Here is a 27,788-nt window from a genome sequence, read left to right as displayed (position 1 = left end):
AGGCCAAACTATCAATTGGAACAGGAATCCAAGGCACGGTTCAGAGAGAAGGTGACACAGAGCCCAGAAGAAGGATGGAAGGTAGGGAGAAAGGGAGCAGTTGTGCAACAGAGCACCCCATAATTGGGAAGAAAATCTTGGGGTAAGATTCATATACAGATTGTAAGGCCGTTTGGAACCTTGGAAAGATGCAGAATACAGAAATGCATTTGGAAGAGAGACCAGAAATCAGGAGAGGATGTTTAGTTAAGTAGTGCTGGTTTGGGATTAAAATTAGAGGTGCACCAATATATCAGTCACATATCGGATTGGCACCAATAAAAGGAAAATTAACATTATCAGCAGTTGGCTTTTTTTGGCTGGTATAGCTGATAATGTTACTGATAAATGCCATATGCGCGCACACAGCTGCAGCATGCACTTGGCCAGGAATGCAGCCTGGCAGCATGGAGAGCAGCGTCTTGCTGATAAGTCTGTGGTGGTGAAGCAACCTCAGGTGGGCAAATTGAGGCTCCCATGCTGAGGGAGGGAGTGGGGCAGAGGCAGGCACTGCCCAGCCAGGATAGCGAATGTGACCTTGGAGCCAGGAGTAGAACAGAGTGGGGGTCAGGTCATCTGGGCAGTGCAAGGAGGGGGGGCAGCTTCCTGCTGTTACATGAACCCCAGGGGGAGGCCTGGGGGGGTATGTGATCCTTGGGCTTGTGTGCAGGGCAAGGGCTGGCTGCTCACTGTGGGCTTGGAGCCAGGGGCTGCCCCAGCCTCTTTCCCAAGGTGGGGGTGGGAGGGAGCTAGGCTGGGGCTGGGGCTGGGGTTGGGGCTGGGCTCTGAGTGGGCAGGGGCAGGGTGGGCAGTGGTGGTGCTGGGAGGGATAGCTATGGGGATTTTTGGGATGGCTATAGTTGATTCCATTGCCACCCCTCCCAGCACCATCACTACCCACCCTGCCCCCGTCCACTCGGAGCCCAGCCAGCCCCCACCCTTGCTGGGCAGCACCTGCCCCTGCCTCTGCTGCACTCCCTTCCTCACTGTGGGGGCCTCTATCTGTCCCCCCACACCCCTTCCCTCCTCCCTGCCCATTCCCTCCCCCCCCCACAGACTTACATCTGACAAGACTCTGCTGTCCAAGCTGTTAGGCTGCATTCCTGGAAATCAACTGTATGGCTGGTTAATAATTGGCTATCAGTATCAGCCAAGAAAATCTTTATCGGTGTACCCCTAATTAAAATGCAAAGATGAAGGGAAGGGCAGGGGGGACAGGCATCAGTGGAAGCCATGCAAAGGTTATGGAGCAGAACATAAATATTGGGAAGTAAACTGATAGTGTAATGAGTAGTGAGGGCAGAAGATTTACTGAGGAAACATGAAGGAAGTTGGGGGTGTAGCTGTAGCTGTATCAGGCTGCACCAGAAAGGAGGGTAGTGAATGCCTGTCATAGTATCTACAAAAGGACAACTTAAGAGTGTTGACAACTGCACTTGCATAAGAGGAAGAGGGGACTAGCTGTCATATATAGATATAGATCAGGGGTGGGCAATTGTTTCAGCTGGAGGGCCGCTTAATGAATTTTGGTTGAGGGTCACAAGGGTAGCCCCACTCCTTGACAGGTGCCCCGGTCCCTGGTTGCCATCTTGGGACCTGAAGTTCCACCCTTAACTCCTGACCTTTGCCACTGGAAGTCCCTCCCTTTGCCCCTAGAAGTACTCTTTTTGGGAGAGGAAGGTTGCCATCTTGGAATCAGAAAAAAACCAAACCATACACTAAAAGTCAGACACACACTATAACATATTTTAACTTTATTACAAAAAAACTTTTGTCACTATTTGTGTTTGCATACTGTATATAGAGGTGACTGCATAATAACTCAAAAATAAAGTCTTATTCTTGTATATTGTATGTGGAGGCTGGTTGGGGATGGGTGCGTGTATATGATGGGGTATGGGGGGCATAGGGTATGTTGAGGGGGTATATATGTAGGGGGTTAAGGGATCCAGGTGTGGATGTATGGAGTTTGTGGGATGTGAGGGAGGATGGGGGGGGTGGGAGGGTGGGAACCCCCCCACACTTCTCCCCATGGTGCACAGCCCTTGTCACGAAGTGGCAGGCGCTCGTCGCCCACACAGTTGCTGTCACCCGGTGGCATGTGACAAGGAACACAGCCAAGCTGACCCACCTCTGTCTCGTGGGGCTCCCTGAGGCGCACATGCAGCTCCCAGTATTTGTGCACCACCGAGGGAAGCCCCACACAATTGAGCTGGCCGTCTTCTCTGCCCCCTGCTGTGCAGGTCTCAGGACTCTGCCAGAAGCTTCCACCAGCCCTGTGCTTCTGCCCAGCTGCCGCTTCCCTACCTGCTGCCTGGAGCACATGCTGCTGTAGGGAGATGAGGAGGAACCACGGGGCTCCAGGGAAGCTAAGCAGATCCCCTGGCGGCTGCAGCAGTGGCAGCAGCAGCCCGACCAGGAAGCTGTGTGCTGGCTTGGCCTAGCCCTTCCCCACACAAGGGTAGGAGTGAGGTACATGGGCTGAATAGAGTACAATTAGTTTGTGGGTGCCTGCGGGCTGGATGAAATTGTCTCGTGGGCCGGATCCAGCCTGCAGGCTGTATTTTGCCCGCTCCTGTGATAGACCCACCATCTTGTCTACAGGATTTGCATTTTCATAAGCAAGTAAGCTCTTTCCCAGCCTGAGCTATTGATGATTGTGGAATCCTGTAAGGCCTGGTAAACATCTTCAGGTCACTGCTAAGTGAATAGAAATATTTTTTTTAAATTTAAGTAACTGAAATTTATAAAATTGTTGAGATCAGAGCTTCTATTTTGGGTTTGGTGAATGCTTAAATAGAGGGATTATTTGTCCTTCATGCTTAACATTCTCTTTCATGTACATTTTAATTTCCACCTTCAAAAGATTACACATCTATTTCATAGGGGAAATCAAAGTATTTAATTACTACGGAAATTAGATGGTTCTTTTACTTGTAACATGTTTTTCATTATCTTTATTAGTTAACCAGAAAACAACCTCTATCTGTAGGAGTAAAGTCCTTACTTCATTCAGATTTTTTTCCTAAACTAAAACTCAGAAGCTGCCATTCAATCATCTAGGTGCCCTCTGACACTCTTAAAAATATACTAATTAATAACAAGAGTTGTCAACTACTCCAAATCAAATAACCTACCGTAATTAGTGAAATAACCTTTTTTATCCACTTCCTTCACACATTCTCTAAATAAGTACTTCACCACCACCACTGAGCCCTTCCCAGGCATGGAAGAGAAAAGATGGATCTCTGGAGAGGGTGCATTAGATCTGGGCAAAGGAAAGCCTTTGGCACTGGGAGAGAATGCCCTACCAGCTTTCGTGCTAAGACATTAGCTTTGGCACTTATACAGACCACAGCCATGGCAGTCATTGGTTTGTGGAAAGAGTGAGGAGGAGGTACTGATGTGAAGCCTGTACCACTTCAAGATAAAAAATGTCACATTTATTGGGGGGGGGGTTTAAAGGGAATGTGATCAATTCTTCAGAATTAGTTTATGGACTAATTTCAAATAGTGTGAAAATCTTTGACCCCCATTCATTTGTCTTTTATTTCATCTGTATATATTGTGCATGGCTTCTTTTGGCAGTACCATAAATGTCAATAGATGTAATAATCTTCTGAACCCATTTAAGAGCAGCTGTAATTGAAAAAAACTGCTATATTTTCATGTGCAGCTGAGTTCTAAGTAATTTATGCAGCAAACTAGTTGAACCTGGGGCTGAGTAACATTTCTACTCATGAATCTTGATTCTGTCATCTTATTCTGTGGTCATACAAAACAATTTTAAATGCCAGATTTGAGAAGAGCCAAGTTATCATTGTTCTGTAATTCAGTTGTGGGGCATCAGTACGACTGAGTTCTGCTTTTATTTCCATTTTTTTCTTTTTTTTGCAGAATATGTCTGGTATGCACAAGCAGGAATTGTCTGAATGTGGCTTCTGTGGCATAACAATAGTTTGAGGTGTCTCTCCTTTTCCAAGAACAAACAAAATTGTAACTTATAAACACCTTTTATGAAAAGTCACCAGCCCTGTTGTTATATGTGCTATTGAACTGTCATCAATTAAAGATAAAAGCAGCCAAAAACACATTTTCATTTAATCTGATTTTGTATATAATCCCAAAGTGTTTTGAACAGTAGTTGAACTGAGCTTTTTTTGTTTGTTTTGTTTAGAAGAAAATACCACTTTAATTTACATCCCTTTTTTTTTCTAAACACCAAATTTCAGTTCCTTGGGTGATTGGGCAAGAGAGAAGGAGCGGTATAATTGTTGGTTATAATGTGGTCAGTTTTTTTTATACATCTACATCAGTGTGAATGTGGAACTTGGCTTCCCTCATTATAGGCACTCTACAGTTGTAGAAGAGGTGACTCTCATTGCCCCAAAGAGCTTACAATCAAGATTTACAATATGGAATTTTAGTGTTGAGTGGCTTAAACTAACATTATGCCAAACAGTATCTGACTGGTTAGACAAAGACAGCTTAGTATTATGTCATTCAACTCCAGTGGGATGAGCTCTTAATTACAGTTTGCTGGTATGAAACCACGCAATAGGCCCTGATCTTGGTCTGTACTGCTTGGTCAAATTAATTGGTGAGCTTACTAAGTAGCAGTTTTGAAGCTCATTCTTAAGTGGTAGTAAACATTGGTTTAAAAATCTGAATTTCATGTTAAGTTCTTGAAACACAGAGCATCGTGCATCTGTCCTACTGAAATAAAATGCCTGGATTTTTATGCTGATTCTGAATTAAGAATGTTTCCCCTTCTTCACTCTCTTTTCTGTGTTGAAACTGTTGGTTCATCAAGGCAGGAGTTGCCAACTTGTGCTGTTTTTTGTGGGACATCTTCCAATCCTGGTGGGGGTCTTTATGCATTGTCATAATATAGATGATTTGTAACATGAAGAAAAAAGCTTAACTGGAGACAAAAGCTGTCTCAGGGTTGCCAACCCAATACACTTCTTTACTGACTGTTTGCAAACTTCTTATTGACAGCCAAACATTTTTACTAGCAGATGTTTTTCCTGATGTTTTTTACATAATGTAGAGAAAACCTTGCTGCCTGGCCCCAGTTAGTTCAAGTTGGGTTCAAGTTTAAGGCTTTAACATCAATCATAGTAAAAAAGCAAAAAAGTTTGGTTGTCAGTAACATTTTGAAGTAATTTTTTCCTTGGGTTGGCAAACTCTGCTTAACTGTAGCTCTGGTTTTACACTGTTCTGAGTGACACTCCCTCCCCTGTTCTTTCCTACCCCCGACCCAACCTCATCAGGGGTCTCCTACTCACCCTGATGCCCTCACCTGCACCATGCTGTCCACCCCTAGCTCATCCTGCATTCTTGCCCACCCTCCCTGTCCCATGATTTTACTGATGATTAAAATTTTTTAACAGAATTTACTGGCAGCCATTCTTAGCCTGAATTTTTTTTTTACTGTCTGTCTGTAAATTTACTGATGTTTGGTAACCTTGGGCTGTGTACATTAGTTCACATAATTCAAGAGAATTCTTTAGGGTTTGTTTTCCTGATGGAGAAACTTACCTGAACAGATGTTTGAATGCTAAGCCATTACACAGCCAGCAGACCCCTACATACACATCTCAGGGTGCACTGCAGGTGCTGTGGTCTGCTTAGCCACAGATGACAGCAGTGCTCAGGACTGCCTAGATTGGCTGACCCAGACTACCTTAGAGACTGTATTCCCCTGCAGCACAATGTGGGTGAAGAGGGCTCCCTGTAGGGCTGCACCAGCCTGAGTGGCACACTGTCTCCCTGGACCCATGGTGGAAAGGCTGGGAGCAAAGCAGACTGGGATGCCAGAGGACTGTGCTGCAATTTCTTTCAGAAGGTACATATACAAAACTTTGCTCTCCCACGAGAAACTCTCCTGGGAGCCAGTTAACCCTGGTTGTTCCCAGGTTATTTTTTTTCCTGGAGTAGCTTTTTTTGCTCTGGGAGAAAAATCCTGAATGTCTGTATGCTCATGGTTTCTTCTGGAAAAGCAGCAACTCGCCCTGTAGAAATTTTATGTCTCTACTTGGCCAAAAGCTGTCAACCAAAAGCAAAGCATGATTTTGCCTTTTTTTGTTGTCTTCTATCAAATGGAAGCAGAGAACTGTTGTGTGCTTTTAGCATCTTCTTAGCTCCCTTCTTTGTGATGATACATACCAAAATGGACAATTTGGAAAGAGAGAAATGAATTAGCAGTCCAAAGAGGAATAGGTTATATGTTAATCTGTTCACTGCTATTTTGAGCAGCGACTGAATGTGGAGGCTTATTTGAAAGTGGTGACATGCTATTGGAAAGTCTCCATGTCAAATAGGAGATGCCTCAGGGACCTCAGACTGCCCTGGTGATGGAATTTGCCCAGTACTCCCAAAATCTGAGAGAGTGCCCAGGTGGTACCCCAGCTAAGTGAGATGTGCCTGTCATCTTTCTGTATTTGACAAACTCTCCAGAACAGCATTGCATAGCTTCTGCAGCATACAGGGACCTGCTGACATCTTGTCAGCCATCCTAGCATGGGCGATAATTTGCAGACAGATTTATATAAGCCAGGCTCCATATGTTGATGTACCTGGTTTCCTGCTCCCCTCCCTCTACCCTCCCTGCCCCCCCCCCCAATAAACCAACTGTACTTGGGTTGCATTGACTTAAGATAAACAGGAAAAGTGCTGTATCTCATGCTTTTTTCTTCCATTTCCATATTGTTTGCTACATTCCTTACATCAATGTTCACTTCATTTCTTCTTCCTTTTTTGCTATATTCCTTGCATTCATTTCCTTTCCTCTTCCTCAGGATTGCTTCATCTCTTGCCCTTCTGCATTGCCTCCGCATCTCTGTCCTTTCATAGACCTTACTTCTCCCTCCTTTCTACCCTCCTCCCATTCCTCCAAGCTAATCTACACTCCATGGCCCCACCATCACTCATACTGTCTCCCATCCCCACTTTCTGTTCTTCTGCCTTCACCATTTTTCACCCTTTATTTTTTTCAATGGCAAATCTGCGTTCTGAATAAACCAGCTACTCACCCCATCCTACCCCTTCTCTTCACTTTGTTCCTGAGGCTGCCATCTCCAGCTAGACGCTTCAGTGCTTCAGTTTTCAGTCCTGTAGCAGAAAACAGAACAGAGCTTGCTTTGCCTCTTGCTTGTTGGGCATCTGATGGGTGAGATGAGGAAAGCCACTTGTGGCAACCAGTGTAAGAAGGAAAGTAGGATATAGGAGCAGCTGTTTGGTGCTCAAGGGAATTTTTACTGGAAAATAATCCATACCAATAGACAGCACCTGTGCTTTCTCCACCTACAGTCTTCTGGGCAGGACTCCACACGCTTTCCACTTTCTAAAGCAAATGAGGCAGGGGAAAGAAGCAGCACATGATTAGTCTGTGATCATGCATGCACACAAAGCAGGCAAATTAAGGTGACTGAGGCCACAAAAATGCCAACATTACCAAACTTTTACATAGTTAACCTTGCAATTTCAGTTGCATTCATAACTTAGGTTTTTATGTGTGTATATACCATATTTATTTAAGGTTTTTATATAGCCCTCATCTCTGTGATACTGAGTTGTCAGCTTTTAAATTTTTATGACCAGCATCACTAAAGTTCTCATATGCAGATCTTTATTAGAACACCCAATAAGTGTATGAAAGAGCATGAAAGCCTTTCTCAAGAAATATCTCCTTAAAGACCTAATCTTTTAGGGGACAATCCTGCCCTCTACTGCCAACAGATGGTTTCCAGTGGCAGTTTATATTATACACATGTAGGTCTGAGAGCTGAGTTTACCTGGGAATGCCTGAGGGAGGTATTTTTTGTTGTGGCCCATGCAAACATTTCCAGTTGTACTGGATCAGAAATATGAATTTAAAACTCCAAAATGCATTCCTGATGGTGACTCCATTCAGGTATAAAGTGTGTTTTGGAAAAAGGGGTGGCGGCAGAGGGCATGTGGGGGGCAGTGGAAGAGATGTAAACAAGTTGGCTGTTGTAAAAACCGGACATTTGCTTTTGATGGTGGCAGGAGCGAACCGTGTGACCCTGGAGGACTCCAACATCCTGCAGCCAATGGGCCTGACTGTTTTGGGGAATCACTTGTACTGGATTGATCGCCAGCAGCAGATGATTGAGAGAGTTGAGAAAACAAATGGATCCAGGAGGACGCGGATCCAAGGCCGAATTGCTCACCTAACAGGCATTCATGCTGTGGAAGAGCTCGATATGGAAGAATTTTGTAAGTTTATGTCAGCTCCTGGTTATGCTGATACTGGTTTCTCTTTAAACTTCTAAATCAAGTGCTCAGCATATATCCCAGCGTGTGCATTTTTTGATCCTTCAGTCTCCAGCTTGCGGTAAACCCTGATATTCACCCTAAAGAGACCACATGGAGTTCTTGGTTTTGCTTTTTTTAAAAAAAAAAACAAACAGACTGCTGAAAGCCAAGAAAAAATGTTTTTCTTAATGAACAATCTTGACTTTATTTAACACCCAAAACACCCAAGGTATCCTCAAAACTGAAGACAGATCCCTGTCCTGAAAAACTACTGTGGGTAGGGCTTGATCCTGTAAAGCACTAAGCATGCTAGCATTGAATATATGAGCAGTCCCAGTGACTACAAACAAGTGTTTAGCTGGAGCACACTAGAGTGCTTATCACTTTGCAGGTTTGGGACCCTCCCAGAAGAAAATATCATGTAAACCTCTTCTCATTCCTGTCATGAGTTGTCCCTGTACAGAACAATGGTGTTATTATACAGCTAGCCTGCTGGTTTCCTAAAAGAGAGCAGTCTGTTCTGTACCCACATGCACAGTGCATAATTTGCTCCAGAAGCTGCTTAGATATCTATGACCAAAAACTAGATATATGATATACAGAAGTCAGCTACACTAGCCAATCACCTCTGCAAATGTATGGGCTGATATGCCATGGTGGAAGATGTCATCCCCAGTGGATGACAGGACTCAGCCATAAGAAAAATAGCTGCACATTATGTTTGTGTTTCTCAATCAGCAACTTTACAAACTAGAAAAGGCCTGGATTTAAACTACTAGGCAGTAACTTGTGTGAGTTCCTCTTAGCTGCTGCTGGTAGTACTAGGGAACTGTAAGGATGGGAAGAGACGCCTTCTGTTTGGCCCAACATGTTTCAAATGCCCCATCAGTACAGCACTGCAAAGGAGTTTTTTTTTCTTTTTGTACTCTGAGCACTATTCAAACAATTAGGGAATGATTTCATAGGGTAACCTGGTGGTACTCAATCTCTGTCCCATGACCAGATCCAGCCAGCAGAGCTGTGTCATATGGTCTGCAGTGCTCCCCACAGGTCCAAAGGTTTTGGAGGTCATTGCTCCCCTGCCACCAAAACTTTGGAGGTCCAAAAGTTTGCTACCGCTGCTCCTCTACTGCCAAATTTCCATGCTGCATGCATTGGATCAAGCTGGCACATGGGGCCAGGGCTGGGGCTGTGTGCCAGATCACACCTGTGTGCTGACCCTGTTGTGGATTGGGCCCACAGACCAATCCCTAGCACCAGATTTGGCCCACAGACTAACCATGCATCGCTCATCTGGCTTGAAGCCCAAAAAGGTTGGGCACTACTGAGCTAAACCATGAATAGGGAAAAACATGATTTATTTTATTTATGGTGTGGATCCTGCTCTCTACTTTGAGTCATACTTGAAAGGAACAACCCTTCAGGGCTGAAATCTGAAGCTGATGTTTTTAAAGGTGAATCTCATTTACAACAAAACAGTTTTTCTAAATAAATTTTCTCTTACTCTTTTAACACTGCATGCTAAATCCAGGGGCATCTTGAAACCAGATATAATAATGGCATATTTTTAAAGGTGAAGGCAGATTTCTGTGCTTAAATGACTGATAACACAAATGGAGAGCATGTCTGGCACAGAGCTGTTTCTACATGGCTCCTCCCAAGTAAACATCTCTGTTCATTAGTATCAAAGAATGTTTCCTTCTGTGTCTTCAGAAATGAGATGGGTTCCAGTCCAGCAAAGCATATCGACGCACACAGGAAACAGTGTTATCTAGCAGGTAGGGCTTTGGATTAGGAAACAGGAGGCAGGTTTTTTGCTCATTTCTAGGATCCTGGACCGATAACTTTACATCACTGTATCTCTGATTCTTCTGCAGCCTAAGTCCTGTATATTTTGTTGCTTCAGCTGAGAGTTGTTGGGCACTCAGTACTTTTGAGAATCTGACTACTGATGGAAACACCTAATTATAGTCCTAAAATCATAGAAAAATAGGGCCAGGAGGGACCTCAAGAGGTCATTTAGTCCAGACTCCCTGCTCAAATCAAGATGATCCCTGTGTAAACCACCCTAGACTAATATTTACCTAACCTTCTCTTTAAAACCTACCAATGACAAAGATTCCATAACTTCCACAGGTAATCTGTTCCAGTAACCACTCTAAAAAATTCTTCCTTATATCTAATCTAAATCTCATTTGTAGCAATTTAAGCCCAGTACCTCCAGTCCTCTGCCCTCTGAAAACTAATCTCCTGTTCTTTTAAATCATGGCCTGCTTCTGTGTGCATACTGCAGTTTTATAAGTAATTAAGGAGTTCTTTGAGAGTAAAAGAACTAGGCAGCTCATGAGTTGTTTGTTTGTTTGTTTGTTTGTTTTTAAAGCAGTATAAGTTCTTTTTGACATCTAGTTAGCTTCAAAAAGCAGATGTGAAGTCTACCCGTTCCTTAAATATACTCTTTTCGAAGAAGCATGTTAAGGTTTTTCTGCACCTGAATTTCCAAATGCATCTAAGCAATACTTTAAAAATCCATGTGTCACATTGTTCAGGAGCAGTCTAGTCTTAGTGAGACTGTAAATGAACTTGCGCATTGACCTTGGAAGTCATTTATTTACTGCATTCATTTCTAGTGAAATGTGGTGGTTCCTCACAGAAGCAGTTGCTGCCTTTGCACTAACTGAACATCATGGTGTATTTACAGTGTACAATATTCCCTTCTGTATGTTGTTTATACAGCTGCACACCCCTGCTCCCGGGACAATGGTGGGTGTTCACACATCTGCATTGCAAAAGGGGATGGAACTCCAAGATGCTCGTGCCCAGTGCACCTTGTACTTCTACAGAACCTCTTAACATGTGGAGGTAAGTGGACTGTATTAGATGGGGCATGGAGGTTATACAAGGCAGTTAGTTACATAAAGAGATTTGTGGAACTTCTAGGTCCAGGCTCCACAATGATAGACCTAGGCTCAAAGGTGTCATAGATCTCAGTGTTGTTAAGTTAAAGAAAACCTAAGTCATTAACTGTCTTTGGTTTAAAAAGATGAGGTTTTCAAAAGCTTACTCTGCTTTTATGAAAGTAAATGAAGTCAATGGGAGAACAGGAGAGCCAATATTGGGTGTTTGTGATTATTTTCAATCAAACTGTGTATGTATTTGTAACTTTTACCTGGATATTTTGTTAAGACTGTTTTGGTTCTAAAGGTAGGTCTTTTGGGGGAAGTTCTCTGTGAGCTTCCCTCTGGGTCAACAGGTAATACACTTGTGTGAGAATGAAGTATGAGAATTGAGAGCTACTTTGATTTGGTTCTCCCTATTATCAGGAATTCAAGAAAAAAGAGAGGGAACAAGGAAAACACAAGAGCTCCCCTAGTTGCCTGCCTGCCAAATTATTAAGTTGGCGGCTCATTTGCTGGGTTTCTTTTTATGATTTCACCATTCAGAAGCATATTTTATCCTTCCCTCTCCTTAGTTGAAGGGATCTCTAAGACAGGGATGTCAGACATGGCCCAGGGAGCCTACAGGTTCTTAGAAGGGTGAGAAATTCAGAAGCAGAGTGAGCAGGGACAGGGCCTGCCATCAGATTTCCATTATGGAGCCAAAATAGGCATGCATATTGGTGGCAGGAGAGAGAGCAATGGCTGCGTTAACCCCTGATCCTTTGCTCATCCTGCTACTAGGTCTGAGGAGCACAAGTGAGTTTGATACCCAAGCTGGGATCCCGTGCTCTAGGATAAAACTAGCCTCATGACATCTGTACCTTTCTGCAGAGTAGGCCAAGTTGAGCGCTGGTATATGCATTGTGTGTTTATCTCTGACCAAAATTTGGCCTTCGGTCTCTCCACGGGCCATGTTCTGCTTTCCATCTCTCAACCAAAATGCTTCTGCCTGGTCGTAGAACCTTTAGTTCTGGCATTGACACTTGTTTAAGTTTGTCTGATATAGTACATTTGAGGATTGTCCTCTGGAAGTGGTGTCTGACACCAAGTGACAATGTTGCATCACATCATCATGGCCTAGCACTGAAAAAGTCCTAACACAGATAATAAGATCACAATGCAGCATTTTGCATGCTCTCAAACAGAGCTGTTTGGGAACGTGATTTGGACATGCTCTTGAAAATCGAGACCATTTCAGCAACACCCAGATGAACAGGTACCCTTTACCAAATCTTTCATAATTTCAGGAATTGTGAGTGCTTTTAGCATCATACTTAATTAGAGAATAAAATAAGGCCTTTGTTTTTTTGGAGAAGTATTGCATCTTCAACATTTTGGCTTCTTTGCTGCTCTCAAGATTTTTTTTTAAATATATGCATTTCTCTAAGATTTCATGTGCTGGTTGAACTCTGACCTCCCTTGGGATGGTCATTTCTGTTATAAACTGTTTTCTTTCCCATGACCACAACATGCTCTGTGGTTTCAGGGTAGTAGCGGTTACTTCTTTAGGAGAAAAATAAATCAATCTCCTCATGTTTCTCAGTACATTGCTGTTGGAAGACATTGCCAGTGAAAGATTCTTACCTCCCACTGCTTCATTATCTGCTGCTATAAATCTGAAAATTCAAGGCCTCCCTTTTTGTCTTCATTCATTTTAACCTAATTATATGCTAAGCCTGATAAGATTTTTTTAACATATCCTGTCTGCAGCAGTAGTAACCCAGAGCCATTGTTTAACAGTAGCCTGATGACACTGGGGTGCAAAAGGTCTGCCCACATAGTCCCACAGGCATTGACAAATTTTAGGTGAAAAAGTATCTGTTCAGCGTAATGTGGCATAATGTTAAATGCAGCTCACAAAGTGAGGGCAATCAATTCTTGTAGTTTTTATTGCCTGTAAATATTTTGTCTGCAGAGGAAACCTGAGTCAGAGTTTAATGCCTGCTGTCTCCAGATTATTTGTGTATACGGCCTCTTAATTTATCTGCCCCTGCCATTTCATTGTTTACCTTTGAAGTACTTGGTATTCCAACCCAAAGCAATCAAAAATCCCGATTTAGTTCAAAAATCAAGAGTTTTTTTTAGAACTGATTACATATTCCCATTTCTTTGCCTTTTGGTTTCTTTGAGATTTCAGGTTACACTTGAATCTCATTTTCAAGCTTTTCTTCTTTGCTCAAAGGGTAGCAACTTTATTTTTAATGGAAGTACAGGCTTTCGTGTAATCACATGGCACAGAGAGCTGGACCTTTAAAAAGCTGTACCAACATCATGAGAGAATGGCCTCCTCTTTATTATTGGTCCATTTGTCTCCAAAAGGAAAGTTTTGCTGATGCTGGCCACGGGCAGAGAATTCCATATTATACCATGTTTGTTACCCAACAGGCCAATTAACAAGATCATTACTCAAAGGAGTTCCTTTATTAACCTACGATTATTGTTTTGTTTTTGTTTGTTACCTCTTCATCCTCAAAAAATGAAGCTTTGTTAAAATCCTCATAGTCATCAATTTTCAGTATGCTATTACCACTTATGTTTTATATATTCTCCATAATAGATGTGAAGTGTAATTATGTACTGCAGCTCTTTAAACCAGTTGTTTTACTCAGTTATTAAAACAATAACTGGGAATATCAGTGCAGTAGCAAAGGGGTAGTGATCACTAATATCCTTAATTACTCTGGGCCTGTTTTAAGTTGATGGGAATCTTTCCCTTTCTTCTCATCTGGAATGTTTTCTAGTTGCTTTGCCACAGCAGGTGATTACCATGACTGAAGAGACAGACTCTTCATGGTCGTGAGTAGCATGTAACTTCACTGGTTAAGATCCTAGGGGTGTTTTCTTTCGTGAACACTCTTAACCGGGCACCATCACTGGGCAGGAAGTGGCTTTTGTTGTGCCACTTGATAACTTGATATTTGCAACCCTTTATGAGATGGCAGCAGCTTCTTAATACAGTGCCTCAGGAGCAACAGTGGTGGGATTGCCTATGTGTCTTGATGGCCTTAGTTAAAAGATTGTAGATGCGTCAGTCTTCTGGATGTAGACTGGCCACTAGAGGAGGAGAGCACAAGTTACTCTGTATAAGCAGGGGTTTTGCAGGGTTCAGGTTAAGTAGTTACTGGTGAACCCTGACTGCCAGCTTTATTATAAAGATTATTTTAAACTATGATCAGAAATGTTCTAAAATAGTACAATTTAAGGATTAGAGTTATGTGAAACTAGCAATTCATGCTTTGCAAGTAGACACTGATACTTTCAGTAATTGTTTAAATTTAATCCATAAAATAAACTCTTTGTTGAGGTAGTTGCTAAAGCCACAGTAATCAGAGACCTGGATTATGCCCTGTTTTCCCCGGTCAACATACTGTACTGATGTCAGGATGGTAAGAATTCATTTGCCAAGCAAAAGGGTACATTTTCTCCTTGCTGGAATCTTGTCATTTTCACAAAGGAATTTCAGCCTAAACATGTACTTTTCCATACACTTTTCTGTAAAAAGAAAAATAAAATGCACCTCCATCCCCTCCCCGCCCCCCTTTTTTTTTATTTGGTTCTCTGGACTCAGATAAGTGAGTGCATGTGTGATCTGTTTTCTTTTCTCCAGAACCTCCAACTTGTTCCCCAGATCAGTTTACCTGTGCAACTGGTGAGATTGACTGTATCCCAATGGCATGGCGGTGTGATGGCTTTCCAGAATGTGATGATCAGAGTGATGAAGATAGCTGTCCCATCTGCTCCGCAGCCCAGTTTCAGTGTGAGAAAGGGCAGTGCATCGATGCCCGTTTGCGATGTAATGGAGAAATTGACTGCCAAGATAAATCCGATGAGGCAGATTGCGATAGTAAGATTCAGTGTCCACAGCACCTAGCTCTAACACAGACATCCGCCCTGCATTTAAGAGCTTTTTTGCTCTGAAACAAAAATATGTTAAAAATTAGTTGTATGAAACTGAAAGTATCCTGTGATTCTGCCCTTCTCTCTCTGTTTCTGGATCCCATGCTTCACAGCAGAAATTTCCATGTTTGCATTAGTTGTGCTAATTATAAGGTTAGTGGGAGGCAGGAAATGCAGTTCATATTAGAATGTAAATGTAAAAAGAAAAGGTATAAAAGCAAGTTTACTGCAGACCTGGAATAACTGAGACCTGCAATTAATTTTGGTGGGCTGCCCTTCCTTCCTTGATTTTTCACCACTTCTCTGCTTCCGCTATGTGTGCATGCCAGAATTATACACTGTTGAAATTATTTGTGCCTTGCTGACCATTATTAAAACTTTGGATTTTTGAAAACATTTAAATGCTTCACGTTATAATTAGATTTGGACTGAGGATTACATGTGGTGATTTAACCCCTGCTTTTTCTCTTCCAGCAATCTGTCTTCCAAATCAGTTTCGATGTGCCAGCGGTCAGTGCATCCTCAGAAAACAGCAGTGTGACTCCTTTCCAGATTGCATTGATGGTTCTGATGAGCTCATGTGTGGTGAGAGGTCTTTTCTTTGAAATTAAAATGGACTGCATTCAGGCAGCACATGTTGCATTCCTGCCTTGGTTTGAAATGTATAGACTAATGTGTTTGGATGACCTTGAGGCTAAGGTGGACTGACTTAACCATATCTTGCCACTAAACTTAGTCTTGCCCTTTCTTAGGACACAGTCTACAACAATGCAGGTGTGGTTGTAACCTGGGTAGGCTAGTTTTATTCTAGCTAACATGGGTAACAAATACGAGTGCAGGTGTGGTAGTATGAACTTTAAAACAAGCTAACGTAAGTGCAAACACGGAGTCCTCAGCCCCCACGTTGGTGCAACATCTTGCTGAAGCTGCTGCTCTGGGATCCGAGGGGCAAAAAAGGGTGGGGTGGGTGAGCAACAGCACTGTTCAACTTCAAGACCCTGGAGGCACACTGGTGAGCTGGTGGTCACTGAGAGTTCACTAGTTCACTGCACAGACAAAGGGGGTGTGGCTACATGCCTTCCTCCCCACTCCCTTGCCAGATCTGCCCCTGCTTGGCACCATCTATGTTACAAAAACAAGCTCCAGTTTAATTATGTCATGGAATTGCCATGAGTACAGAAAGCTGCATTCTGTACAGCGCAGGTAAGGGGTGAGAACATAAGAGGGACGTTGATGTTTCTACTTAAAACAATCCTAAATTCTGATGACCAGAACTGTATACGAATCACAGCTGTACCTGTGCTGAGTGCCCTGTTTTGCCCTTAGCACTGTTTGCTCTACTATTTTGTGAAGTGCTTTGAGATGGATAAAAGTCATGATGCAGATTCTGTCCTGCCCACAGTTTTATCCTTTGTGTCCCTGGCATCTGGATGTCAAGCTCATAACACTCATAGATAGTGGGGTATGAGGTAAGAGGAGTTGCTGCAGCTAACAAAAGAGGATGCATTTAGCTGAATGTTATAGCTGCTGCTTTTAAAGTGCTGCTTTTGGGATAGAAGTCTTGGTGCTGGCCTTCTGCACAGTGATGTCTAACACGCCCCCCACCCAGTGCCCTCCTCCATGCACTGAGGTGCCCAAAGGCATGCTCCATAGTCACCTGGCAGCTACTCAACAGTAGTTGAACAGTTCCTTCCTGGTATTCAAATGTCCAGTGTAGGGCTTTGCGAGGGTCCCTAAATAACAGGAAAGGGGATGGTCATGCCCTTTGATGTTTGAGCACTGCAGATAAACTGAGTCAGCAGGGGCATTCAGTTGGAGTTCCTGAAGACCCTGAAATTGTGGAACTTTTCCAGTTAACCTGTTGGTGAAGGGCTGGCCCTGCTCAGCCTAATTAACTCCTAGGTGGTTTTGTGTGTGATCCGTCCATGACACACCACAGGAGATCTTTCACTTTATATATGCCAAGTTATTATGTATGAAAGAACTTAAATGCAAAAAAGAAAAAAAAATACAGGAAAAATCCACTTTTCCCGCAAAATAAAAGTGAGAATTATTCTTTAGAGGTCGGAAGTGAACATGTGTAATCCTATGGATTCATTTGATTTTAGAAGAGGCTGTATAAACTCACAGCTGTTCAAGGTTAATTAAGCACTGGAGTGACTTATCAAGAGTTGCGGTGGACTCTACATCATAAGAAATTTCATTTCAAGATTGAGTGTTTTTTCTAAAAGATGCTCTAGTTTTCAAGCAAAAAGTAATCCAAGGGAGTCCTCTAACCAGTGTCATGTATATGCAGTGGTTCTCAACCTTTTTTTGAACCAGGACCCATTTGTAAGCATTGATGGCCAGTCCCTATTCAGTGCCCTTCATTCCCAACCTGCTGCCCCCAGCCCCACAGTGTGTGGGGTAGGTGATGGGTGTGTAAGGGAAGGGGGGGCCCCAAGCAGCCCCTTGAATGGCAGAATTCTGACAAACTGCAAGGGAAAAGTCATGGTTTCCCATGTGTTTCTCCTTAAAAAGAGAATCCATTTTTAAAGTTTGTTGATCCATTTTTTAAATTAGTTCGTGACCTTTTCATATATTCTTGTGACTTACTTTTGGTCTGAAACCCATGGAGAGTGGTGGTTTTCAACCTATGGTCTGCAGACCCCTAGGGGTCTGAAGACTCTGTATAAGGGGGCTGTGAAAGATGACGATGATCAATCAAAAGTATGTTAATACCCACACTTACAATTCAGAGGACTCTGCATCTCCATTTGAAATTTCCAAAGCAGGTCCACAAATTAAAAAAAGGTTGAACACCACTGGACTAGAGGGGTGCTTGCAGACGTAAAAAAACAAATAGTGCTTTCTTTTAAGCTCAGTACAGTCCTGCACCATGCCCCATGCATGCCTAGAAGAGGTAGTACATTACTTCAACCTGGCTCTGCAGTGTCTGTAAAGATTGGGCACTTTAGTGGAGTTTTGTTGGTGTTTTTATCTAATAGATGATTGAATCAGCTTTAGCTAAAAGTGCCAAAAAGCTCCACTGAAGCGCCCAGCCTTTACAGATGCTGCAGAGCTGGGTTCAAGTAACATGCTGCTGCTTCCAATAAAGCTTGTTTTGTTTGATTTTGGACTTATTCTATGAAGCTATGAACCAACAGAAAATTAAAGTAACATGTATATAGCCACCCAGCAGGTCCCATTCGTCATCCAGTAATGAAAGGGTTCATCAGTGAATGTGATGGGCATAATTCTCAAAATTTGGTAAATAAATAGGTTAGTAACTTCTTACTGCTTCTTGCCCTTCAAGGATACTTTCTTCCAACATAACATATATTATCATATAAAATGTCTGTGGAAGTCACTACAATGGATTCATTTTCCTGGCTAGTCAAATGTGTATTGGCGTATGGATGTAGTTGGATTCTGTTCTGCTAATGATTTGAATCTCCAGTGAAATAAACATTGGAATGACACCCAGCATTTATATAAAAAAATAAAGGACTGAAGATAAGTAGTCTTGAAAGCTTTCTTCTCTTGTCACATAGCACAGTTTACCCGATGTTCTCTTTCTTACCTTAAGGTTGCCCAATGAAGAGCCAGGTTCTGTAGTACAGTCCTCTGGCTAGCCTCCTTCATATGGTTCTGGTAGAGCCTACGGTAACTGCAGGGCCCAGTGTGCACTACTTCATTTTCAAATGTGCTGCAATACATCCTGTTTTTTCTTTTACAAAGGAGGTGCCCATTCTGAGTGGGACCATTCGCTCAGGCCACAGGTGTGTGTGTAGCTCCAAAGCAGATGTAATCTTTGGGCATGCAAGGCTTGATCATGCCAGTAGATACATTGTAAACACTACAGGAAGATATTTTTGGCAGCTCACTTTTCCTAGTTTAAAAAGTTTATTTCACTGCTGTTGGAGCAGCGTGCTCCATTTTTTAAAGGGATACAGGGATCTCAAAATTCATTCAGTTTAAAAACTAGGTTAAAAGTGATCATAAGGATACCCCTGTGACAGGGACATCTTTGTGGGTTCACAGTTTTATTTTTCTATTTTTTGTAAATGGTTTCATTTTAGTTTAATAAGCAAGGGGACCACATGAAAGTGGAGTCAGCAACCTCAAATGTTTTCACAGGCACAGAATAAACAAACTGGAAAAATATTTTTTCCCTAAACTTTCAGGCTTTAGTGACCTCAGGACGTTTCTTTCATTACTAATAGGCAAATGCATATTCTAATATAATATAACATAATTACAATACAATACAGTGTTCAGACAGAAATGTTCTTTTTAAATGTCATGACAGATCCTTATAAAATTCCAGTCACTTTTCATTTTTCCTCAGAAGTCATCTGCAGCCATTTAAATATCACAGACCCACTAAAGAAAATTATCACAACCTGGCTATGAAAGTTAAGCAAGCCCCTTCATTCCTCATGTGTTCAGTGAAGGGGTTCATAGTTTGGTCCAGGCTCATGTGAAACTCAATGGCTTTGGCTGAGTTTTGAGTTCTTGTATTTATATGTATGCTTGTGTGAAAGAGAGCAATACCAGGACTTTGCTTTTTGCCCTTTTCACTTAAGATTCTCAGAACACTTTCATTTCCCCCAAAAGTACAAAATATTGTGTGACGGTTGAATTGGCACAAATGTAATTGCCAGGTTAGGTTTCGAGACCTACCCCACCCATGGAAATTCTTTTAGAACTTACTAAAGTTATTTCTGACCCTAATCACTCCTGAATGATCAGAACTGAACCCTGTCACTGATGCAGAACTAAATGTTGACTCATTGATGCTTCCTGAATCTTGGACCTGCATAGTTTTCAGAGGAAAATTCCTTATCTTTAGGGAATAAGAAACTCTTCTTAGCCTGCTTCTATTTTATGGCAGTTGTTTCCAGCTGCTAAGAAATGTAAAGTGTTAGAAGTTCCAATACAGGTGGTTACATTGGCAAAGCATGGCTGAAGTGGTGAAAGGAACCTGATAACACTACAGTCCATGTATGTAGTAGGAAGAGGAGGTATATAAGAGGCCCAGGGAACACTTTGTGTGTATAAGAGTGTTTAATGTACAATATTAATGCAGTTTGCTGGGTAAATGTTCATAAGATACTTCTATTTGACTCCTGAACAGCATCAAATACATCAATTCAATGCTTTTCTTTCTTTCTCTTTCTCCTTCCCCAACCCTTTGCAGAAAAAAATAAGCCACCTGCAGATGAGCCTCAGCCTCACAGTAGTGCTATTGGACCTGTGATTGGTATCATACTGTCCCTTTTTGTCATGGGAGGAATGTATTTCGTTTGCCAGAGAGTAGTATGTCAGCGCTATGCTGGACCCAATGGACCTTTTCCACATGAATATGTCAGTGGTACCCCCCACGTCCCTCTTAATTTTATAGCTCCAGGGAGTTCTCAGCATGGCACTTTTACTGGTAAGGATGGTAAGGACCCTGCATCTAATCAGTACTATTGTATTACTTGGATTTTATTTTCATAGGGTACTAATTGAGGGGTAGAATTTCAGGGGCAGAAAAGCAAGTTAGATGCTGGTGAATCCATTAACTTTCAGTCTGACTTTGGCATATAATGGCCTCTTGGTCCAGGTTTTCAGAAGTTTTTAGGCAAATAGGATCATCTCATTGTCACCTTACAGAGCTGAGCTGACACCTGTGTGTGAGTCTGCACCTCAGACATTTTGAAAGTGCCCCCCTTTATACCTATTCTGGTGTTGTATAAATAAGCCCTGTTACATAGATATAGCACTTTTCACCTTGGAATTCTCTGCAGACTAGCCTTATTCACTAGAAGTAGAAGACAGAGGAGGGTCTTATGGTTTTAAGATTTAAAAACTTTTGACAGAAATCTAATAAGAACTGTGCTAAGACATCATGTGTATGTCGTTACTGCAGTTACTCAGGTTCTTGCTAAGGGCTAGGGACAGAAATTACATATAAAACAGTATAAGTGATCAGAAACCAATTCAAATCTGGAACACAACAGAGCTAGGGACAGACATTCAAAGAGCTTGAGCCTGAATTGATTCAGTCTTTGCAGGTTAGTGTAATCTGGCTAGACTGAACTGGTTTGTAACTGGACAAACATTCTCTCTGGAGTGAGGAAATTCAGGCATATGCCTGCAGTGGCTCAGGCTAGAAGCCCGGAGGCACTAGAACAGCCCTCCCTTCCCTTGCACACTGCTGAGCTGAGAGGGACATGGCCAGGCCCCACGGGATGCTTTGATTAGGAAGGTCTACCTGCACCATCCCGGGCTTTTCCCCACTGGCTGCTCAAGGGGTGGGAGTGTTACCAGACCCAGCCCCCTGCTAGCACTCTGAGGCAAGGGGGAAGTATGCAGTGCATTGCATCTGTTGATGATATGGAGCTTTTCAGTCTCTCTCTCCCTGCTTCTTTATGCTGTCTGCAGGAAACTGACAGCAAGCAAGCCAGCAGGGGGCCAGCAAAACAATAGTCTCTTTCCATTAGTTCAAACTCTTCTTAAACAGCTTACCAGCTGACCTGCTGATTAGCTCCAAAAAGCCCTAAGTGGGTCACTGGTCTGTCTGCCTGTCCCAGTGTAATAGAAGACACACACACACAGATACCTTTTGGCATTAGTTAGCATACTACATGCCTAGGGTCCATGGGTCTGGGGTCTGTGCTGTGGAAAATGGGGGGTGGGGGTAGGGCAGGGGGAAGCCAGGCAGACCCTGCTGTGCCTGCAGTCTCTGCCAGAGCTAAAGTAAGGGAACAGAAGGGAGGGGTGAGCTCTGCATTAGAGCAGAGAGCCCCACCCAGCCCAGAGAGCACGGTGGGGGAGTCTGGGGGCCTTTGTATAAACCATTTTAACCCAAATCAGTTAAGTCTAATACTACATTCAACCAGGTTTATCTCAAACCAGTTTCAGCCATTTTCAAACTGGTTTATGCACACTGAACATCTGTTCTGTTACAAGTTTCAACTCATTTCTGATCACTTAAGTTGGTTTATGTGCAATGTCTTCCCTAGCCCAGGAGTTTAGTGCACACAGATCGCTTTCAAAATGGCCAAAACTGGTTCAAGATAAACCTGGACGGGTGCAGTATCAGACTGAACTGATTTAGGTTAAATCAGCTTATTGAACCTGTCCCAGATCCTCTCTAGATTCAAATCAACTCACAGTCCCTCAGAGTCCCAGGATGCTTTGCACCTCCCCTGCAAACCTCCCCTCATGGGGTGGCCTAGATGTTGCCCCATCACTCCTCCCAGCTGCACTCATAATGTTTTTACCTGATTTTGGTTCTTCAGACCCAGAGTAGCTGGCCCATCTGGGAGCATGGGTTAGAGAGCCTCCCACTTTGCAGTATGGATGCAAGCTAAAGCAGTGAATCTCAGTAGGCCACCAGTGCATCTCAGGAGCTCACCCCCTGTGCCTGGGACAGAAAGGTTCTCCTACAGTTCTCTGGGGAAGAGTAGAACAGTCATCTTACTGCAGCACAACGAATGTGAAATATGCCACAACTGTATATGTATATGTAAAAAATGTAACTTATGTGCAAAAATCCCAACAACACATACAGATTTGTGTAGCATCATGATGACACAGTAGCTTGGGTCTGACTTGTCAGTGTGGCTGCCCTATCCAGGCTGGGCTGAGGTAATTGGCACCTGGGCTACTTTGCAATGAAAACAGATCCCCTAGTTTCAGTGCCTGTCCCCACCATAGACTTCCTGCATGACCTCAGGCAGTTCTCTTTATCTCTCTGTGCTTTAGTTCCCCCATCTGTAAAGCAGGATTCTTCCCTACCTCACAGAGGAATTCACAGGATAAATCAGTTGATGTTTCTAAGGTACTCAGTGCTATGACCACAAGGATATAGGACATAAAGGTATATGCATGGACTCGGGCAACAAATTACAGATTGTAAACTTCCCACAAGCATTACACTAAAAAGTTAAGTTAAATCTGTTTTAAAAGAAATAGTAGTTAATATTTTAAAATATAGATTTTACAGGGTAGCAGTGTGAAGCAAACTCTGAGAAGAGGGATTCCCTTAAATTATTCAGGGAGCCAAATAATAGAGTTTCTTGTGTACCTTACCAGTAAAAAGCAAAATATATGGTCATTTTCTGGTTCAGGTGCAACCAAGCCATGCCCCTGCTGTGTGTCTGAAGCATCTGTTTTTCTTAACAGCTGGAGATTAGATACAGGATAAATCTAAAGTCCACTTAAGAAGTGTGGTTTTGTCTCATACGTTAAGATGTGCTAGCTATGGCTTTCCCATAGCCATAAATGTGGAAACTGTTGGATAGCTTCCCTTCCTCCCATATTTACGCATTGTTACTATGATGGAATTTCAGAATTTAAAAGGTAGGATGTGGAGATTTACCAGCAATTTAAAGAAGAGTTCTCCAAGCTCTTAGGAAGCGAAGCATACCAGGTCATGTTGTTAATGTACTGATGTCTCAGAACCAATAAGGACATCAGCAAGGACACACACAGCTAGTTAAATACATACCAAAGCCTCACTCTCAGGGAATTAAGAGCACTGTACTGGTGCTAATGCAGGTGAGATCAGGCGCACTTGCTGCCATAACCTACACTAGACAGAACTACCTGTGACTTTTACTGCCAAGTAGTGGGCAGTAGAAAAATAACCTGACAGCCTGTAGGTGCCAATGGCTTTGTGCAAAAGAGCACTTTATCAGATTACTATAATTAGTCCTGGCAGAGGAACTATTGTCAAAAACTTGTGGAACTGAAATCCACTCCATGATAGGGTACACTGGGCTCCCTAACCTTAGTCAGCAACCAGTCTAGGGGCGGAGCCCTGATAGATGGACAAATGGATGATCTCCTTTGCTCCGACACTTCCTGGGACCAAGCTAGGGCCAAACGCACTGGTTTTCCCTTTGGATTACACCAGCAAGACTGAAGGGGACACTGCTGTATAGGCAGCTGAGTGTCTTCATACACACTGCCCAGGCTTTTGCACCCTGGTCACCCCAATGTTGCTTTGTCTTTCAAGCAAGGTTACACTCAGCGAGTTGATGTCTCACTCAGCATAATTCTGTTGTCTCGTGAGAGACAGATGTCATTGCCTACTACTAATCCCTAGCCTCTGGAAGGCAATCAGCCTTGTAAGCAACCTGGCATTGTGGTGTTGCTGCTTGTAGTAAATATTTTTAAGTTACTAACATTAAGAAGTTTTGGGTAGGGAACTAAGAGATGAGGAAACTCAGGTGAAACCTTTGCTGTGGTGGCTTTCATTTGTGTCCATTTCACATGCACCCATTTCAGGTGCATTTTAAAATTAAGATTAATATTTATCTCCAGTAGTTTTATACTTAAAATTGTTAAAATAATACCAGGTCTTAGTTTTAACTTCCTGTATTTCAGTACAGGAGACTGGAGTTGTGTTGTCACTTAGGCCAGGAACAGACTTTGCATTGGTCCTGGAACAAGTTGTGCCTGTGTTCATACAGAAAAATTCCGGGATTGGCATGTACACATATCGTCCTTCTGATCAGGGTTTAATGAGCACCTGAATGTACTATCATTCTTCTGCTATTGATTCAATTATACTATCCTAAGACAACTGTTCAAATGCACTTTACAATGTCTTAGGACAAACATTTAGCATTTTTTATCCCATGAACCTATTTTAGGATTTGTTCTGGGACACCAAACATGACTGTGTGAATGATAGCACTTCATCCTGGGAGAAAATGGCTTCTCCCAGGACAAATGTGATGTCTGTTTGTAGTCATACACATCAAGGGGTCCATTCTCAGCCAACAGAAATTCTCACAGCTTTGTGTGGTACTGTAACAGTTTATAACAGGTGAGAACCTGCCTTTAGCTGTTGAAACTCTGGAGAAAGAAGAAACTGTAGGGGCCATAAGGCTAGGAGCAGATACATGCTATTTGTTGCGGTTGATTGTAAAAATAATATAAACTGTATAGGTTGTGTTATCAGAAATGAAACACCAGGTTTAGAATCAGTAAAAAATGCATTACAAAAACTTCTGAACTAACGTCCAACCCAGATATTTTCCTAACTAATAAAAAGTCTTATGGGAACAAGCTGATAGCTCTGTTGTCACAATGAATGTATGATACATTATCTTATCTGTGTACATATAAAGACTAGAGCTGGGTTAGAAAGTGGGGTGATTTCCCACAGACTTTTGACAATTTTAATTTTTTTTAAAAAGGAAACCTTATCTTTCATCAATATTTTCATGACAAAAATGTGGGGGGGCGGGTTCATCCTGTTCTGTTTTTAAAAAATGGGGAGAGGAGGAGAATTGAGCTTTTTTCCCCTCCAAAACAACGAAATTCTCTGCATAAAAAGCAAGTACTTTTCAAAACATGAATTAATCATCAAAGACCCTACTTTTGCTCAGAAACCATGCAAAATCCTTGACCAATTTTGATGAGATGGCTTTATTGTCCAGCCCTTAGGGAATCCTTTCTGCCCTAGCTCAGGGCAGTTGTGAGTCGTTATATATGCTAAAACTGTTACTTTGGATTGTGGCATGGCAGTTTCCTTTAATTTTCATAGGCAATAGAGGATCCCAAACCAAATAATCCATGCAAATTCTTGAAAAAAGATATAACAGGGGATGTTGCTAATAGCAAAGAAAGGTTTAGTTCTTAATACTCTGAAACTCAGTCACTTTCCCTATTAAGACATTCTTCACAAAGAATGAGGATGTTGAACATATCTTCTGTATGTTGATCTGCACGAGTTGAGATTCCAATTGTGTGTTACAAGGATAGTTCAGCAGAGGCATAAGGCTCTTTCAGCATCTGGGGAGGAGGGGAATTTTGCCAGCCACTGGAGAGGAGAGGGGGAGTGGAGTCCAATCTGCCCCAGCCCTCCTTACTTGGGTGGTGGCTGCTGTTGTAGTAGTGTGGACTTGGGCTGCTGCGGCTAAGAGACAGGCAGTGGTGTGGACTCCCCAAGGGATGCTTCTGGTGCCTCATTCACTCCTTCCATTAGGCACAGGGCCGTCTGTCCCATGGTAAGGTCCCCTCAGAGTAGGAAGAGGTCATACTAAAGCCCCCTTCAAGTCAGTGCCTGGGACTGGTACCTTGCTTACCCCCAGCCCTGTCTTAGTTCTGCTACTGCAGATCATAGCATGGTTCCCTAATTTTGATTCCTAGTCTTGTTCTGCTTCCATGCAGGTATCTCTTGTGGCAAGTCTATGATTAGCTCCATGAGCCTCATGGGAGGAAGTAGCGGTGCCCCTCTTTATGACCGAAACCATGTTACTGGAGCCTCTTCTAGTAGTTCATCGAGCACGAAAGCCACTTTCTACCCACAGGTAAGTCTTAAAAAGGTACATGACACCTTCTCATTTGTAGCCATCAGTGGACAAATTAAAATTTGTACTACTAGAGTAGCACTAGTAAAGACTGTTCTTGTTGTTTAGGGAAAGGACAAACAGAAATGAGCTTAATTTGCAGCATAGATTTAGGTTGGAGCTTAGGTAAAACTTTATAACTATGAAGATAGCTAAATACTGGAACACGCTGAATAGGGATGTTTTAGAATCTTCTTCAGTGCAGGTTTTTAACAGCAGATTAAACCTCTGACAAGGGTAGTCAATGCTTTATCCTGCCTTAATGCCAGTGGGGTGGAAGATTTCTTGAGGTCCTTGCCAGCCCAAGATTTCTAGCACCTGAAGTCTTAACACAGTGTCCACTGAATTTAGAGAAAGTTAGTTAATTTATTCCATTGTGTGTGTCCCCCTTCCTGTAATTTTTTAAATATTTTGTTATTAAAGGGATGCTCTTCAAGGACATTCCAGTCCATTTTTATTCTTGCGCCCTGGCTCCTTGCAAATATCTCTTCATCTGTCCCTTGTGAACTCTGATGTCGTTGGCCTGATGGTATTTGGCACTGCATAATTCAGCAAGCACACACAGGAGCAAAAAAACAAACAAGACGCAACAGGGGCTGGAGAAAATGCTTAAAAAATAAGCTTGGCTTGCTCTTTATCCAACAAGTTGTGCTTCGATTCAGAAAATCAAATGCAAACACTGGAAAAACAAATACCAGAGTATGATACCAAGTTTTAAATGCTGGCTTTTCAGCAATGGGTTTACTCTTAATTTTTGGATTTATTTGACTTACCCATGGGAAAATGACAGATTCTTAGTCCCTGAACCAGATTTCTTTAAATGAAAAAGTACCCCTCAAGGAAATAAAAATGAGGAAATCCATGATAAAAACTGATAGAAAAAGGAACACTGGTGGTATGTGAGAGGAGGGAGGTGAGAGGATAATTTTTGCTGGCATCTTACTATACAGTCATTTTTCTTCCCCTAAGCATTGCAAGCGTTTGATTTCTCCATTAATGTGAGCTTTCAGTACCAACTACTTTTAGCGTTAGTTGCTTTGACAGAAGTAATTATGTTGGGAGCCAAATGAGTATGTAGGTATGCATGCAGTTGTGTTTACATTTAAACAGTCAACACGTTGTAAATCAAAAAAAGCATTTGAGAGCTTGTTTGTTTTCTTTGTCTAACAGCAACTGTAAACTTGTTTCTTAATTTTAAAGAATGTAAAGGTGGAGAAAGGGAATTGTGCAAACAACTATGAAATGTCTAGTGGTTCCTGCTTTATGGGAAACTTGGGCTTGCTTTCCTTTCCTGGTT

At 42.4% G+C, this 27,788-nt stretch overlaps 1 protein-coding gene across 3 annotated transcripts in view; it reads left to right on the top strand.

Moving 5' to 3' along the window:
* The window catches only part of LRP5 (LDL receptor related protein 5), a 264,354-nt gene that overhangs the window by 227,568 nt on the left and 8,998 nt on the right, over positions 1-27,788 (top strand). The window contains exons 16-21 of one of the 3 annotated variants that reach the window (XM_090032361.1): positions 8,074-8,283; positions 11,056-11,181; positions 14,866-15,102; positions 15,630-15,740; positions 20,338-20,583; positions 26,313-26,452. In XM_090032361.1, coding sequence (XP_089888487.1) covers positions 8,074-8,283; positions 11,056-11,181; positions 14,866-15,102; positions 15,630-15,740; positions 20,338-20,583; positions 26,313-26,452 — 1,070 coding nt within the window. The remainder of the gene's footprint in view (positions 1-8,073; positions 8,284-11,055; positions 11,182-14,865; positions 15,103-15,629; positions 15,741-20,337; positions 20,584-26,312; positions 26,453-27,788) is intronic. The other 2 variants (XM_090032362.1, XM_090032363.1) reach the window with 2 other exon arrangements.

The sequence above is a fragment of the Crocodylus siamensis genome, chromosome 2, assembly GCF_052110815.1.
Source record: "Crocodylus siamensis isolate JL-2025a chromosome 2, ASM5211081v1, whole genome shotgun sequence".
NCBI lineage: Eukaryota > Metazoa > Chordata > Crocodylia > Crocodylidae > Crocodylus > Crocodylus siamensis.
This window is presented reverse-complemented; position numbering and strand designations above follow the sequence as displayed.